Source organism: Gastrolobium bilobum, unplaced genomic scaffold, assembly GCF_033153095.1.
Source record: "Gastrolobium bilobum isolate Gb01-03AN ecotype WA unplaced genomic scaffold, APGP_CSIRO_Gbil_v1 utg4965, whole genome shotgun sequence".
NCBI classification, from domain to species: domain Eukaryota; kingdom Viridiplantae; phylum Streptophyta; class Magnoliopsida; order Fabales; family Fabaceae; genus Gastrolobium; species Gastrolobium bilobum.
The window spans coordinates 62,716-80,245 of NW_026895891.1; the positions used below are offsets into that span (position 1 = coordinate 62,716).

At 34.6% G+C, this 17,530-nt stretch overlaps 2 protein-coding genes across 3 annotated transcripts; one reads left to right on the top strand and one right to left on the bottom strand.

Annotated features, from left to right (window-relative positions):
• Window positions 1-1,729: 1,729 nt before the first annotated feature.
• On the top strand, window positions 1,730-9,719 carry LOC133296623 (uncharacterized). 2 transcript variants are annotated; one of them, XM_061495647.1, is made up of 10 exons: window positions 1,730-1,977; window positions 2,999-5,380; window positions 5,480-6,151; window positions 6,237-6,317; window positions 7,501-7,653; window positions 7,784-7,947; window positions 8,106-8,253; window positions 8,338-8,460; window positions 8,780-8,867; window positions 9,290-9,719. In XM_061495647.1, the coding sequence occupies exons 2-10, from the start codon at window positions 3,317-3,319 to the stop codon at window positions 9,481-9,483; spliced, it is 3,687 nt and encodes a 1,228-aa protein (XP_061351631.1). In that variant the 5' UTR covers window positions 1,730-1,977; window positions 2,999-3,316; the 3' UTR covers window positions 9,484-9,719. The 2 variants fall into 2 exon arrangements, with proteins under 2 accessions (XP_061351631.1, XP_061351630.1); XM_061495646.1 differs by having other exon boundaries at window positions 2,999-6,151.
• A 1,087-nt stretch (window positions 9,720-10,806) lies between these two features.
• LOC133296624 (GRAS family protein RAD1-like) lies at window positions 10,807-12,405 on the bottom strand. Its single transcript, XM_061495648.1, has one exon. It carries the CDS (start codon window positions 12,403-12,405, stop codon window positions 10,807-10,809), a length of 1,599 nt encoding a protein of 532 aa, XP_061351632.1.
• Between the last annotated feature and the right edge of the window lie 5,125 nt (window positions 12,406-17,530).

Genomic DNA, 17,530 nt, shown 5'->3' on the forward strand with positions numbered 1-17,530 from the left:
CAGAGCTGAAATTTCGGCGGCAAGGTCGTCTGACGGTCTCGAACCTTTCTGTGGCCGGTCGGAGTTCAAAGGTCGCCGAAAAAGTGTCCAAAACGCGATGGACAGTAGCGGCCTTATGTTGTTTTGGGAAGATCCGATCGTCAAACGATTATAACACGTCCGTAAGCTGATAGATCAGAGAAAAAGGATTTGAAAACTGGTCCTCTTGGTCCAAAAGGTCCACCGGAAAAATTTTCCGGTGGCGGCTAATGGCGGCAAGAGGCTAAGAAAGAAGGTTTCTGTTTTAACGGAGGTAATTGCGGAAGCAGAGCCCTCTGGATCGAGAGCTTTGATACCAATGTCAGGCGGGTCCAGGGAAAGCCCGTGGCGGGAGGCTACCACCAATGAGCTAAGGCTACACCAACCGTAGCGAGTGGATATGTCAGGCGGGTCCAGGGAAAGCCCGTGGCGAGAGGCTACCACCAATGAGCTAAGGCTACACCAACCGTAGCGAGTGGATCCGACTCCATGCCTCAACCCAAAACCTTAAGGCATTGGGTTCATGGATCCCTTCCACTTATATTCTCTTCACTTAGCTCATTACCAACCAATATGTGACTTATCACACTTGAATGTCCCAACAATCTCCCCCTCAAGTGTGAAACCCACCATTGGTATGCTCTCCCTGAACCGAGTACCCCAAGTGCAAAGTACTCGACTCGCCTCCTAGCCAATCACCAGGCTAGCTCGAGCCCAACCCGGCTCTGATACCAACTTGAAAGAAAATGGTATTTGAAATATTATTGAATTGTATTTGAATCTGTACATAGGGGTCTCTATTTATAGAGACTTCTTGACCTAATTTTGACCTAATGGGCTTGGCCCAATATACAAGTAACAGATTAAATAAATACAAATAAATGACTACATAATTACTAATAAATGACTACATAATTACTATTTACAACATGTTATGGTTTGGTTGATTTTAATTATCTTTTTAATCTACTCTAGACGCTTAATTCATCATTTAACCAAAAATAAAAATTAAAAAAATTCAAAGGTTCTTTTTATGCACCGAGTTACTAAAAAAATAAAATAAGCTAATACGTGTTCATTCGGAATGAGAAAGAAAATTTGATAACTAATTATTTGTATTTAAAAATATTACCTTAATTTGACTTCATCAAAATATGAAACATAGTTCAGAAAAATTCGAATTTTTTTTATTTTTTATTAATTATCAAGGCAATGAAAAAAATTTAACAGGTTTTTGTTTTTTGGTAAACTTTAACAGGTTTTTATTTGTATTTAAAAGCTAAATATATTTGTATTAATGGAAAATAAATTCTTTTAACATTATTATTAGAAATTATTCTAAATAGGATATTAAGAAATTACACATCGTTAAATCTACACGGACTTAAATATTTGACTTTTATTTCGATATTATTCTATTTTAGTTATATCATAAAAAATGCTTTTTACCCTTTATTTATTATTCAGTATAAATAATAAATAATTAAAAATTAAAAATCCTTTCTTCTCTAACAAACACGTAGTTAACGATTAACGAACTGTTGCAGTAAAAATAATAAAAAAAAGAGGCAAATTTTTGGACTTAACTGTTTGGACTTAGTTGCTTCTTCACTCCTTTGACTCTTTGCTGACACAATTTTTTTTTTTTTTTTTTATTTTAATTCCAAAACAGAAACACAGCTTCTAAAATCCACAGATATAGAGAGAGAAAATAGAGAGAGAGAGAGAGAGTTTTGTTCCAAAAGAATAATTGAAGCAGAAGAAGATTCAGGTTGTTTGGAACCCTAAAACAAAAAAAGGAGAAATCAAAAGATGTTATAGAAAAAGTTGGTTTCATTTTGGCTTTCTTTTCCTCATAAAACCTTTTTCTTTTTTTCTTTTTCTGATACCAGCCATGGCTTTTACTCTGAAACCCTCTTGAGTCATACCTATTTGAAGCTCAAAACAATCATCAGTCAGGTATTTAGTTGATTCTGTTTAATCTTTTTTCCTGATTCAGCTGTGTTTCCAACTTTTCTGATTCTTATCTTCTTTTTTCTGTCAATTGAATCAAACTTGATTTCTGCAATTATGATCATCTATGCTGTGTTTTGATTGTGAAAGATTGTAGTTAGGACCCAGGTTTGATAATTTTTTTGATTACATAATCATGGGAGAGTTGACGAGACGTGATGTTATGTATGGGTCAATTTTTTAGGTGTTTAGGTGACCTAAATTGCTTATTCAGTTATTCCTTCATTTGATCTGTGCATGTGGTTTGGTTTGCTATAAGAATAATGGGTAGTTGTTTTTTCCCCCTTTTTTTGGTTTGGTGTTGGGTTTTGCTTTACTTCAACCTGCTATGGTTCTATAACTTATCAATTGATTTTTTAGAATACTATGGTCTATTTTATAGATCCTTTTCTTCTTCTTAAGTAGGTAGTGTAATTAATGAGTAGTTGTTAAGGAATGAACTAGGGGTTGAAAGAAATATGTGCGATAAAGAACTTGTTTTATCCAAGGACCAGAGTCTACTATCTGATTACTAACAAAATGAATATCATGAAGGAACAATCTTAGATCTATAGTATCCTCAACCTTTTTAGAGAGTGAGTTTGGTGAGATTTTGTATCTTCAAGCAATTATTAGAGGCCAAGACTATGTTTTCCTTCGTACCTATGGCAGGTAAATAAAATTGGTGGTGGTATATGGTGTATTTAATATTATGACAGTTCTAATAGCTGCACTGTTGTGGTATATTTTTTCGTGTAGAATGTTGTAAATAGAATAGTTTAGTGTAAGGGACAAAGTTTTCTTGATCATGCGGATTGCATTATATGTTTCTCGTTTTCTTCTTGTTTAACATTTTCCAATTTTTTTTTTTTTTTTGGATAATATTATTGTAATCATTTATTTTGTATCCATTCCCATAATGTAGTTGTTTATATATTTTTTTACATCTTATATTCTAAATAGTTTCTAATTTTAATCATGCACACAGGGTGACGTATTTTGAAGGTAGTTTGATCATTGAAAATAGTACCTAGTGTTAAGAGCTCTGAGGATTTTGGAAGCTTCTTCATGTGTTAATTATGGTGACGTAATCTGGAGCATCAGTAAAGCTTCTTTCTGACTCATTGCCATTGGTAAAGAACTCAAACTTTTGAAGTTGTTGCCCTCTCTGTGAGATTTGGAAATGGAATTTACAGTATTGAGTGCATTATTTCTACAAGATGTTAAGTGTCTTCCCAGTACTATGGCATTGCAATAAATCCCAGCATTTAACTTTGCAAATGATGCTTTGATTAGACAACCAAGAATGCAGAAAAATCAATACAATTCCATGGAACCTAGAAATGAGGAATTCCATCCTGCATCACAGTCAGTCCTGCAAGAACATCTGGATGTCATGCATAATACACGACCTTCTGCCTTTAACATTTCAGAAAATAAACCTGTACTTAATTATTCCATACAGACTGGTGAGGAATTTGCTCTTGAGTTTATGAGAGATAGGGTGAATCTCAGGAAGCCTGCCTTTCCAAATGTTGTGGGTGATCCCAATTATTCAACCGGGTACATGGAATTGCAAGGCATTCTAGGCCATGCAGGATCTGAAAGTGGGTCAGATATTTCTGTGCTCTCAAAGGTTGAAAAAGGTCCAAAAGAATTTGAAAGAAGGAACTCTTCTCTGCAGCAGGACAGAAATAATTATGGGTCAGCTCGATCAATTCCTAGAACTTCATCTAATCAAGACAATAGCCGAGTCCTTCATCGTATTGCCTCTTCTGGAGCTTCTGACAGCTCATCAGTGAAGATGAAGGTTCTATGTAGCTTTGGTGGTAAAATATTACCACGGCCCAGTGATGGAAAACTTAGATATGTTGGGGGTGAAACACGCATTATTAGTATAAGAAAGGATATACGTTGGCAGGAGCTTATGCAGAAAACATCATCCATATATAATGAAGCTCATGTAATAAAGTATCAGCTCCCTGGAGAAGATCTTGATGCCTTAGTTTCAGTATCTTCTGACGAGGATCTGCGGAATATGATGGAGGAATGTCATGATCTACAAAGCAGAAGAGGATCACTAAAGCTTAGGATGTTTCTATTCTCTATAAATGATTTGGATGATACTCAGTTTGGTCTAGGTAGCATTGATGGTGATTCTGAAATCCAGTATGTAGTTGCTGTCAATGGCATGGACTTGGGATCAAGAAACAACTCAATCCTTCATGGTGCCAGCAGTTCTGCTAATAACATATACGAATTGGATGGACAAAATATTGAGAGGGAGACCAATAGAGTTCTGGCAGAAGCATTTGGAGTCAGCAGTTCTTCCTTGACTGGCAATGTTAACTCATCACTGACAACTCCATCACAACCAATGCTACCATCCTCCTCAAATGCTTATGAAACCTATCCGTTCTTTTATGATGACCAGATCATTCACCCCATGGAAACTAGTCAATATCCACTACACCGTGGTCTTGATCCTTCTAATCACCTGACTCGCAATCTCAGAGGGATTCCAGTTTCTGTGCCTACTCATGGTCTTGTTAGCCAAGGAATCGTAAATGATGGGAAAGCATCCGGTGAGTTGCAAGTACAAATTTCAGATATACCAGAAATGCAGGTAAAAAGAAAGGATGATAATTTCATTCATTCAGGCAATGACCCAGGAAAATATTTCTCCTCGGAAGCACCACATCCTATTCCCTTGCAGCCACTCGAGGGCAATTTGCATGGTAATTTTTCAGAGGCATCAGTTGCAGCTGCCATATCAGAAGGCCATCATCCTGCGCCGCCATCAAAAAACAAGGGTCAGCTCCAGCCATCTGAAGATTCTTCTTCGTTGGTTAGTACTATGAATCCCACACTGGCTCCTAAATCTGGTGAAGATGACTTTTATACAACATCCACTGATGCATTCAGTTGCGCTCATGTTGATGCTGAGTCCAATGTGATTGATTTCAGTTGCCTTGAACCACCTCCACTTCCAAACAGAGTCTATTGTTCGGAGAGATTTCCCAGGGAGCAGGCAGATTGGCTGAATAGGTCTACAAAGTCAGATGATGCATATGGTTCTCACTTGCTCATGTCAGATTTACTTTCTGATTTCAACCAGAAAAATTCAGTTACAGAATCCAGTGACATATTAAACAATGGGAATCTGTCAAATCTGAACACAGTGTCCAGTTCAGCTGCAAAGCCCTTGCATGCAGATGACCATACCATTGATGATGGATTTGCCCAGCTGCATAAGTACAAACAGTTGCCTGATGCAACAAGTCAGGTGAATGCAAAGTTATCACAGCTTGTGGATTCTGAGTTGAAGCATGTATTATTAGACAATAAAGTTTCTAGAAATGAGGATCCAGTACTCAGTTCTGAAAATAAAACCAATCGTTCGAAAGATAACCATAATATTCTCCTAGTTGATGAAACCAAGGGCACTGAGCATCTTGCATTTCGCCAGGTTCCTTCTGTTGAACATAATGAGAATCCAGCATCTAAACTTCCAGACCTCATCTTGGGTGAGGTTTCTACCAAGGAATCCAATAATGGTACTAAGGTCCAAGCACAGCCTTTGGCTTTAACTGGAAACACAAGCCAAGATATTTGTCAAGATGATTCTAAATCCAGACCGACTCCTGGTGATATTGTGATTGATATTGAGGACAGGTTTCCCCGTGATTTCCTTTATGATATGTTCTCCAAAGCAATACTTTCTGAAGATTCCTCAAACATTGGTCCATTACCAACAGATAGAGCAGGTTTGAGCTTAAACATGGACAGTCATGAGCCAAAACATTGGTCATATTTTCAGAAGTTGGCCCAAGGGGGGTTGGATAATGTTGCTCTAATTGATCAGGATAATCTTGGTTTTTCATCTACTATTAAAAAAGTACAAGAAAGAGATAGTAAATCTCTGCAATCTGAACCTCTACCAGCAGATGCTGTTTTGGCAGGACAAAAGGATTCCCACCTAAATTTTGGTGAAGAAAATCAGAAAAACTTACCTGTAACAACTAGAACTGAAGCCACTGTTTTTCACCCAAAATATGACCATGCCCAACTTAAGGGAAATGAAAATAAGAACATGGATGCCATAATAGAAAACATAAGACCGCAGGAGTCTGAATATCAGGTATGTTTTTAAAGGTTCATTATTTAAAGAGCCCACACAAATATGCTTTTTTTCACTGACAAATCTTGTAATGCATTGAATTTAGGATGGCAAGAATGAAACAAGTAATGTGGATATAGCCCCACAAGATCCTTCTTTGGGGGAATTTGATATCAGTACTTTGCAGGTATCATGCTTAGATGCATCATAGTTCTTCTGTGTTGATGTATTATGGTACCTTTTCTGCAGAAACTAATAATTTTAGTCTACTTTTGTATTTCCCGTTGTAGAAATTATGATTTCAATTAATCAGTCAAGTAAAGGTCTTTTTTTCATTATCATTCCAATTTTTCAAAATTCCATTGTTTTCATCATGAAAAGTTAATTACATTCTATCTTGTCGTAAATGGATAATTGTGTAATATTTGATCCTAAACATATAAAGGGGGCGAACCAGAACAATGGTAAAATTGTTCCTTCATGATTGAAAGGTCATGGGTTCGAATCCAGGAAACAACCTCTTTACAATTATGCAAGGGTAAGGCTGCGTACAAGGATTTCCTCCACCCCATACTCGCTAGTCGGGTTTAACGGGGAGTGGTTTTTTATATTTGATCCTAAACATATAATATTAGCTTATTTCAAATTTGTAGGTGAAAATATGTTCCGGTAGGATTTTATTTTGTTTTTCTTGCTTAACTACTTTGATGCCATAACCGTTAGATAATCTATGTTTCTGATACGAACCTCACCCCAAAAGCTAGCTCAAGAGGTAGGAGAGCCCAAAGTCCATTTAAACCCCACACCAGAACCTTATGTTTCTGATGTGGGACTCTAAGTCCTATACCTTGGAGTAGGATCGTAACATTCCACCACGCTCTGCAATCTCGGCTCCCACGCGGGCTGGCTTTACATTAGTTTTTAACTAGCACTGGGCGAATACTGCAATGTCAGCATCACCACCCGCGCCGCTCGATTGCAACTCAGAGACATAGTGGAAGACTTTGATACCAATTGATACGAACCTTGGGAAAACCTCACCCCAAAATCTAGCTCATGAGGTAGGAGAGCTCAAAGTCCATATAAACCCCACATTAGTCACCCATATAACCAATGTGGGACTCAAGTCCCATACCTTGCAATTAGATCGTAACAGTTTCCAGTGACATGAGCCCTTTGCTAGGAAGCATGAATATGGCATATTTTTTAAATATTTGTTTCCGTGATGATGGCTTGAAGAATATTTGTACAAGATGATGGCTTGGTTGCTTGATCGCCTTCTTTTATTTCATTTTTTTAATTGAGATTATAGGATTAAGTTCATAAGATTTACTAACATTTATTACATATATTTATGATGCACATGGCAGCTCATAAAGAATGAAGATCTTGAAGAGCTACGAGAACTGGGTTCTGGTACCTTTGGGACTGTGTATCATGGAAAATGGAGGGGATCAGATGTTGCAATTAAAAGAATAAAGAAAAGCTGCTTCGCTGGTCGATCTTCAGAACAAGAGAGACTGGTAACTTGTCTTTGAATGGCATACTGTGATTTTTGTTCCTTTTTCTTTTTCTTATGTTTTAGTCATATTTTTGTCATGCCACTAATTTATTAGAAGGGCCTATACTGATGACATTCATTTTCACTCTCAGACTCTTGAGTTCTGGCGGGAAGCTGACATACTTTCCAAGCTTCACCATCCAAACGTGGTGGCATTTTATGGTGTAGTTCAGGATGGACCAGGAGCAACATTAGCGACTGTTACAGAGTACATGGTGGATGGTTCTCTTCGGCATGTTTTGCTCCGTAAGGATAGGTAATGCATCCATCGTCCTAGGTTATTGCATTTCTATTTACTGGCTTATTGTTCAATGAAAGCCCTGACATTTTGCTACTTTTATATTCCTTAGATACTATTAACTATTTTTCATCATGAAAAACGTTGAAGGGATTTTTGCATGATCTTGATTCTAGGTACCTTGATCGCCGCAAGAGGTTGATAATTGCCATGGATGCAGCTTTTGGAATGGAATATTTACACTCAAAAAATATTGTGCATTTTGACTTGAAATGTGACAATTTGCTTGTAAACTTGAAGGATCCTTTACGGCCAATATGCAAGGTATCTATTTATTATGGGGATTATTTATTCTATTATAACTTTGTCTTCAGTGTTAACCATGCTAGGAAACTTGCTTTTCAACAGGTTGGCGATTTTGGCCTGTCAAAAATTAAGCGAAATACCCTGGTATCTGGAGGTGTACGAGGAACTCTACCTTGGATGGCACCAGAACTACTGAATGGTAGCAGCAATAAGGTTTCAGAGAAGGTAAAATTTCACCTCGTCAGTGGAAATTTATAATCACTATCAGTTACAATGAATAAGAAAATAGCCATTAAGTTGATTCCTGTTTTCCTTCTATTAGATATTGAAATTGTCACCAATAAGCTTGTAGCTCAACTGGCACCAGCCTAACTTTTTATGACTTCGGCTTTCCTTGAGTTTCAATCTGTCACGTATTCAACATCGAAAAAAAAAACTCAAGTTTACATATGCTATTTGTTAATTATTGTCCTTTACTGTCTCTCCTTATCTTTATTGTTTGAGGGAAGCATTAATTACTAATTCTATTTTTGTCAAATCGTAGGTTGATGTGTTCTCCTTTGGCATTGTGTTGTGGGAGATTCTTACTGGTGAAGAGCCATATGCTAATATGCACTATGGTGCGATAATAGGTTGGTTCGGAAACCTTGTTCACAGTTGCTTGGACTCAATCAGTCTTGTACCTTTCTTAGGCACTAGTTTGCATCATAGTACTTACATTGCATTGATAGAACTTATATTAAAATCTCTTAATAATAATCCGGGTACATTGTATGAATTTACCTATTATAAAACAAATCAAATGGTTAACTTCTGAAGGCCAAGGTGGATAACAGCCACTAACAGATCAAATCTCTTTTGCATTTACTAATTCTTTTCCTGTAATAATTTGTTTAACCTCTTTTAACATGATCTACTTTCTCACACTCATTCCATATTTGCTCTTCTGTCATATTTTGTTCATGCACAAAGTTCATTAAAGCAGTAATTCTGTCCTCGCTCCACCCACTCCCAATTCTTTTTTTTACCTCACTCTCTTCCGCACTGCATGCAGGAGGTATTGTGAATAACACACTAAGACCTACAATCCCTAGTTATTGTGATCTTGAGTGGAAAACACTAATGGAGCAGTGTTGGGCACCTAATCCTGCGGTCAGGCCATCCTTCACAGAAATTGCTCGCCGCTTACGTGTAATGTCTGCAGCTGCTAGTCAGACCAAAGGACAGGGCCCCAAGGCATCTAAATGATAATCAACAGATTTGATCTGATGCCCATATATGCATTCATTCAATTGTGTTCCAAAAATGCTATATAATACAAATATATGAGGACCAGCAATAGTTGTTTGTGTTGTAATTTTATGGTCACTACACCAGGTGTTTGTTTTGCTGATTGTAAATATATCAATGAGTGTGAAACCATATAAATCATATTGTATGTTAACATTTGGGCTTGTAATCCTATTTCCACCGTGAATCTTGTACTGCTGGTTTCCTCCTTTTAGTTTCTCAGGATAGGTAGTTTAGATATCACCACCTAGAGAGCAAAAATTTTAAAACACAAAAACAAAACTTGTAATAGAGCTGATTTTGGTCTTGTTCTTTTGTTTCAACCCTAATTATGGGACATCCTTTTCCTTATAACCTTAAGCACCAAAAGAGTGGAAAAAGTGAAATTTACTAAGGGAAGATTCAACTAACCCTTAACCTACAGCTGGTGTTTCATGATCAAGTAAAAGCTGTAAGCTGCATATGACAAAGTGTTATTGCTATTGCGTCTTTCTTTCTCCCGCACTTTCAAAGCAAAAGTATTAAACAAGTTATGTTTAACTCAAATTATCACAAACTTCTCAAGTTGATGCAAATCAACCAAAATGAAAAGGTACTTTCATTCAAAAAAGGGATGACGTTATCAATTATTCAATTGTAGTAAACTCATTCTGATTTAACGTGATTTTCAAACAAATCGAAAATATTGTTATAACTTGCAAAAATTGTTTTTTTTTTTTTTTTTTTGGGGGGGGGGGGGGGGGGGGGGGGGGGGGGAGGTGGAGGGAAGTGTTGACTTCAGTTTCTCTGCTTTTCTCCCTTTGTTGCCACTATCATTTGCACTTCTTTTATCAGGAAAAACAAATGATTTATCAATGATGCCTGATTGCATGTCTTTTTAGTCAACATATTAAACGGAGAAACCAAAAACAAATTTTTCATCAGAATTCAACTCATAGAGTATAGAAAAGCGTATGTGCTATTACATCTTTCTTGACAACTCAGTATAGAAAAGCTGTAGACTATTTTCCTTGCTTTTATTGTATGGTTTAAGAACACTGTGGACAATCCATATCCTAAACATTACCATACAAATTGTAGGACCGAATTATATGGTCAAGAAGTACAATCATATATAGTTAACTCAGATTTAAAAAAAAACTATATATACAATTTGGTAATATACAAATGACCAGGTGGTATATGATTGACTTTCTTGATTTATATGTTAAAGAAACAAATTATTGGAAATGAATAAGTGCATGAATAAGTAACTGTTCTCCCTGAATATTTATGATGGCATTACAATCTTACCACTTTCCATGCAGAAGCCATCATTATTGGCCTTCCTTTCCACCCAAGTTGAAGGCAACCCTTCTCACTGGTCAATGTATATCCTTTACAATCATAAACAGAAAGCATCTTTCTAGCTTTACTTGTGCATTTCAGTGGCATTACCTGAAATCCTGCTTGGCCTAGTTTCCTTCTCCATTTGTCTAACCTTTCATGTCTTTCCATCCTATCAGAGCCCTCATAAGCAACAATATTGCGAATTTCTTCAGCGAAGTGTACACACTCTATTTTCATCCTATTTTGGCTATTTCTAGGCATACTTTCCTCAAGAGAATCAAAAATGGCAGAGTAATATTGTAGTGATTCCAAAAACCTCCCAAGGAAGAAGGGTCCATTATGGTTTGTGTCTTGCTCTACCACTGTAAGAGCAACTGGACCTAGCTTCTTTATTGATTGTAGAATTGCCTTCAAACACCCTCTACTTTCTTTGACATATTTGTGCAAATGCAAGATACTATTAACAAATAAAGCTTCTCCTTCTCTCAAGTTCAGTTTCTCCTTAGTAAGAAGTGTTGGAATTGCAGGTTCTGATATTACAACAATTTCAAGTGGTATTCCTAATGAGCTTGCTTCCTCCACAAGAACATTCATGCTAGTTTTAAGTTTTGTGTCATCTTCACTGCTGATTAACCCTGTGATCCGGAGCTTTGGAGGCCCCTCAGGTCTTGAAACAAGTCCCCTTAACAAGGAAGGCCACTGAAGGATATGTTCCATTCCTAGATCAATTATGTGTATGGAGCTTTTTCCATGTGATGATTGCAATATAGCTTCATTTGCAGCCATGAAACCAAAAGCAAGATAAGGAGTAGTTTGGCAAAGGACATGAAAAGCTTCCAACTTTTGTTCCCTAGTGATCAAAGGGACATCCATAACACTAATTGTGTGTGTATCATTTGCGAAGACATTATGAGGAAAAAGTGACAACCTACACTTCAATCCTGTGGCAAAGCAATAGGAGACTCTCTGCAATGAATCACCACAAGGACTAGCCAAAGCCCAAATTTCGTTAAGCAGCAAGTGTGCCCTTTGGGTGTCTCTACATGCCACAGCCTCAGCACAAGCCAGTAGCATGTGAACCAAATCTAACCCTTGGTCCATGCCAAGGTCAGCCTCTTCCACACTATGCACAAGATCAGGTATAGCACCAAAGGAGCCACTCATTTCTAGCTCTTTATCCTCCATGTTGATTGGAACATGTCCATAGGCATCATTCACCATAGAGAATGTATCAATCCCATCTTCATCATTCACCACAAAGTGATCAAAACTTTGATGCTTCTCTAGGGACTCTTGATCTTCATTTTCATACTTGTACTGATCCATGTTGATGAAGCTGTCAACAAAATCATCAACCTCTGAAGAAGCCAAACAAGGAGTGCTGGTAGAATCAGAAGAACATAACTCAATTTCATTAATTACTGCTTCTTGATCTTGGCACTCTTCTCTTTGGTCTTGCTCCATTCTTGCAGGGCAAAATCTTCGAATGGCATGTTCATGGTTAGCACTCTCATTCATGTAGAAGGATAACCAACTGTTTAAATCTTCCATTGCTACTTGAGGTGCCTGAAGCCTGGAGAAAGAGAATGGCAATGCCTAGAGTGATTTGAAGCCATAGTCATAAGGCAATTTTCCTTTTTATTTTTAACTATACACAAGACTTAGAATATTCTTATCAGTTCATACATGATAGCATCAATAATAAGACTTAAAACCAGTCTTACTGTTATTCTATTTGTATTGAACAGTTTTTATTCATTAATTTTGAGTCCTCAGGTATAAATGAGATACTGATTAAGATTAAGAGTAATTTACAATAATTTAAAATGATTATTTCCATATATATATATATATATATATATATATATATATATATATATAAAGGTGAATCAATAAATATAAAGAAATAAATAAACAAAACGACGTAGTGTAATACTGACTTGACCATCCAGTGACATAATAAACAATAAACCCATATATATATATATGGGTCCGTCGGTTCTCATGTTGCTGCTGATGAGAAAAGTTGCAGCAAATTTTTAACACTAGGATACACGTGCGGATCCTAGGATACACGTGCGGATCCTATCAAAACAAAAAAAACAAAAAAAATCCAGGATTCGGACGCGTATCCTGTGTTGCTGCAAATTTTCCCTTTTGCAGTCACATAAGAAGTACTTTCCCCTATATATATATATATATATATATATATATATATATATATATAGAGAGAGAGAGAGAGAGAGAAAGAAAGATAATATTGTAGGAAAATTATTAGGTTATGTTATAGAGATAGAGATTATAGGACCCACACTTGTTTTTTTTTTTTGGAAATATTCCATCGGTTCATCGCTTCGCGATTAGTCCGATTCGGGGCGGGTCCAGGATTAAGGCTTTAAACCCCTCCCAAAGGTGGTACTGGAGAGATTCGAACACATGCCCTCACCCCACCTGCTCAGCTCCCATGCGCCAACTGAGCTACCACCAACCCACACTTGTTTTCAAAAAATAATAAGTGTGGGTCCCATAATATCTATCTCTATAACATAATCTAACAAATTTCCTAGAACCTTATATTTTTATTTCTCATATTTTTAATCCAGATAGATTATAATTTTCCCAAGTAAGATTTGAGAATTCCCACTTGAGCAAGGCCATGCTCCTTTTCTTTGATTTTTTTTTTTTTTTTTTCGGTTGCCATAAGGTCAATTTTCTGTCATTCTTGTGATTGTCATCTACATGAAGATTCCATCTATTTCGAGGCACGCACTATGTATAAAGTTGCTAATAACCTTGTACTTCAAATATGGTCAATTCCTTCACAACTAAAAAATATTTGCTGTAGTTACCCCCAAAAAAAAAAATATATATTTGCTGTAGAATAATTCTAAGAATCTTGCTAACAAGTGTGTCAATAGATAAGGAAATTTAAATTAAAAAAATTAAGTATTTAATGCATTAAAATTTCAAAACAATTTACTTTTATTTAAAAAAATCATTCATTAATTAAATGTACCTTTATATTCGAGCAAGTCTGGAGAAATAGTAAAACTACTTACCGGGACAAAAAAGTTGCGGGTTTGAAAATGAAAAATAACTTCTTTAATTTATAAATATTTGCCCCCACCTCAACCGTCACTAAATTTTACTTGTAAGAGAGATTCAAATTCTAAATTCACCTTAATTCTTTTAAAAAAAATCAATTAAAAATCAATTAATGTTTGTTATGCTCTTAAAATATTAATGGCAGTTTTTAAGGATATTTTCAATAGAAAAACTCAATGTTGTAGCATTTGTCAATGACTTTCCCTAATTTGTCCATGAGATGGTTTTGAAAAGAGTTTCAAGGGTCCAGGATATTCTGAAAGAAATTCGGCCTCACATTTCACATCAACTCCATTTAAGACTCCATTTTCTAATGTTGTGTCCCAATGTCTATGTCACTCCTATTATTATTATTGTTGGTTGTTCCTCCTGCATGTTCCATGGATGCACAAGTTAAGGAGAGGTGTCACCATCACACATGAACTTTGTTGGAAAAAGTAATTTACAAAGAGGTGGTTGATGCTTGACTCTTCTTCAATAATCATTATAAAAGAGGACTATTCAATTATAATGAACAGTGTTTTATATAAAATATCAGATTTAAAAGTTGTAATAAATGTCATTATAATTATATCAGACTTTCTCATTCATTTATGATATGAAACCTCAAATTTCGGTTAACTAACTTAAAAAAAATTCCAACAATAAAATGGATATGAAAAGGTATTATATAACATCAATAAAACTTTTTATTTTATTTTATTTCTCCACCAATTCATTAATTACCAGACTAATTAATTTTGAGTCAGGTAAGATTACAAAACTCGAAATCAAGATTCATTGATTAAGATGAAATAAATAACCCCCTTCACTTAATCTATGTGTTTGATGATAATTTTTTCCTAAAAATATTTATTCTTTTAAGGGATATAATATTGTGTTATTATATTCTAATCGTTGATTTTGTCGATCAACGGTTATAATTTATTGGGTCAAATTTATTAGGTTAAACTTATTATTAATTAATTGATAAGTTTGATCCTATAAATTATAACCGTTAATTGACGAAAATCAACAGTTATGATTTAAAATGACTAAACATTATATCCTTTAAAAGGACAAATATTTCACCCTAATTTTTTTAGTACAAACATTAAGAATTATTTAATATCTGGCCTCCTTTAAGCAAATTATAAACTGATGCGCAACTTCATATCAATTCAAATAAGAAATATAATCAAACATAAATTCTACCAAAAAGAATTGTACGTGAATTGTGTAAATTACCGTGAAAATCATATAAATGCATGGTCATTTTCCATTAAGCACGGATTAATCGGTACGAAGTTGTTTCAGGTTGTTCAATGATTTTGAATCCAATTTTTGTATGTAAATGTGTTAAAAACTTAAAAGATTATTCATTCTTAACCCAAATTCCTCCTTAAAAAAGTTATCCCTATGCGAATAAGGTAAAATGAGTCACAAGATAAGCTTATAATATTCTGTTGGTTTATAAAATAATGGACAATAGATGGATAACCATCAAATGGTCTCAAAGAGTTTTATCATCTTTATAATCCTACCCAATTTAAATTTGATTAATCAAGTAATCGATAAATCATGAAATAATATTAAAAAACAAAACAATACTAAAACAAAACGTGTGCGTCATCATTTTTGTCGGTTGGCTTAGTTTATACGAAATGTTAGTGGTTGGTATATATTGAAATTTAAAAATGTTAGTGTTTGTGGTTGGCCACCACAAATCCTTTCGATTTGTTAAAATAAAATAATAACACAACATAAAAAAATTATCGTATGCTTGATGGTTTAAATAGTATAAATACGGGAAAAAAATAGCTTTTATGTTACAAAATTGTCATCAACCCAAAAAAATATTAGCAACCTCTGTCCTTTCATTGTCTTACATAAAAAAGCTGATATATAACACAAAGAATCCGATAATAAATTTAACATATTAATTCATAAATATTAAAATAAGAGAGTCATCAAACAACTAACAACCAAAAATAGTTATAAGTTGATAGTTAACTAGAAGTTTCAAAACAACCGGTATCTGAAACTTTAACGAGCTCAATTAATTTGATACTGGGTTTGAGTCTCTTCATTTTTATTTTTGGTAGACTGAGTCTCTTCATTAATCTCTCTAGAGTTCCCACCAATCCCCCCCCCAAGTAAATAGTTCCCACCAATTTTTAATTACATGACAATCTTTTACTTTAGGTAAAAGTTTAAAAACTCCCATACGATTTGTTTCATAATCATTTACCCCTATACTTTTTTTTCTACCACTTATCTCCCATGTAGTTTTTTCTATTCAAACCACTATTAACACCATTAAAAATTGGGTTAATCTATCCATTTCTCGCTTATAAATAATAAAAAAAACATAAAGAGGTAAGTGATTAAGAAAACACAAGGAAGGGAGTAACTATAATAAAAAATTAAACCACAAGGAAATTTTTGAACTTTTTCAAACAAATAAAAAAACTTGATATTGGGAACAATGTAAAAAACTAAACAAACTAATGGGGTAGAGCAGTGGAAATAAAGGATGTTTTGTTCAACATCATTTGCATGTGTCTTTTATATTTGTCATTTATATGTGTATTTTATATTTGTCGTTTGTTGTATTTGAATACATTTTTTTTGTGGGATTCTATTTTCTTATATTATTAGAAATAGATATTTTCTACTATAGACACATAATGTGGTAGGATTCACATCCATTAAAAAAAATGGTGGCACAATTTTCGATATAAGAAGAACATGAGATAACTTTTTCATATAAAATAAGAGAATGATTTCCCTATTTTTATACATGTTTATAGTTATTCAAGGAAAAGCTAATATTGTCTTAATAATTTAATTTTTTATTTTAATTTCCTCTATTTATTTATTTTTTAAAAAATTAAAAATAAATATTTAAAAATAAATAATAGAAATAAAGCATCCATTAACAAATATATTAACATTTCAAAAAAATTAAGAACTTTACATTATCTAATCCTAATTTTCTTTTGATACATATCTAATCCTAATTACATCGCAAAAGTGTAAAATATTATACATTATCTAATCCTAATTTAATGCCTCGTTGTAGAAAAAAATAATTAGAATTGAGATGATTATCCTATTATTATATATATGATCATCTCAATTCTAATTTTTTTCTACAACGAGGCATTAAAACTTCTTTCTTGGGCAACAAATTCTAGTGGATGTTGAACATAACACCGCTTATTTGCAATAATGTTATACCCCCATTAGCTTGTTGAGTTTGATATTATTTCTCACATCAAGTTTTTGTTTTTTTTTGTTTTTTTTAATTGTTGTATGGGAAAATTCAAAAATCCTCTCATTGTTTGATATTTTATCACTTACCCTTGCTTTATTCTTTAATCACTTACGTCTCATGGCACGGCCGCATAATAATTGGAGCTAGGTTGGCACTTAATTATGAGCAATTTATTCTGGACAATGGCCATATCCTCCTAATTAAGTTTTCGGATGATAGAGACTACAGTCACGTCCTTTAAGAAGGACTGTGGATTATTTTTTACCATTATTTGGTAGTGCAAAGATGGAGGCCACTCTTCAATCCTTGCAG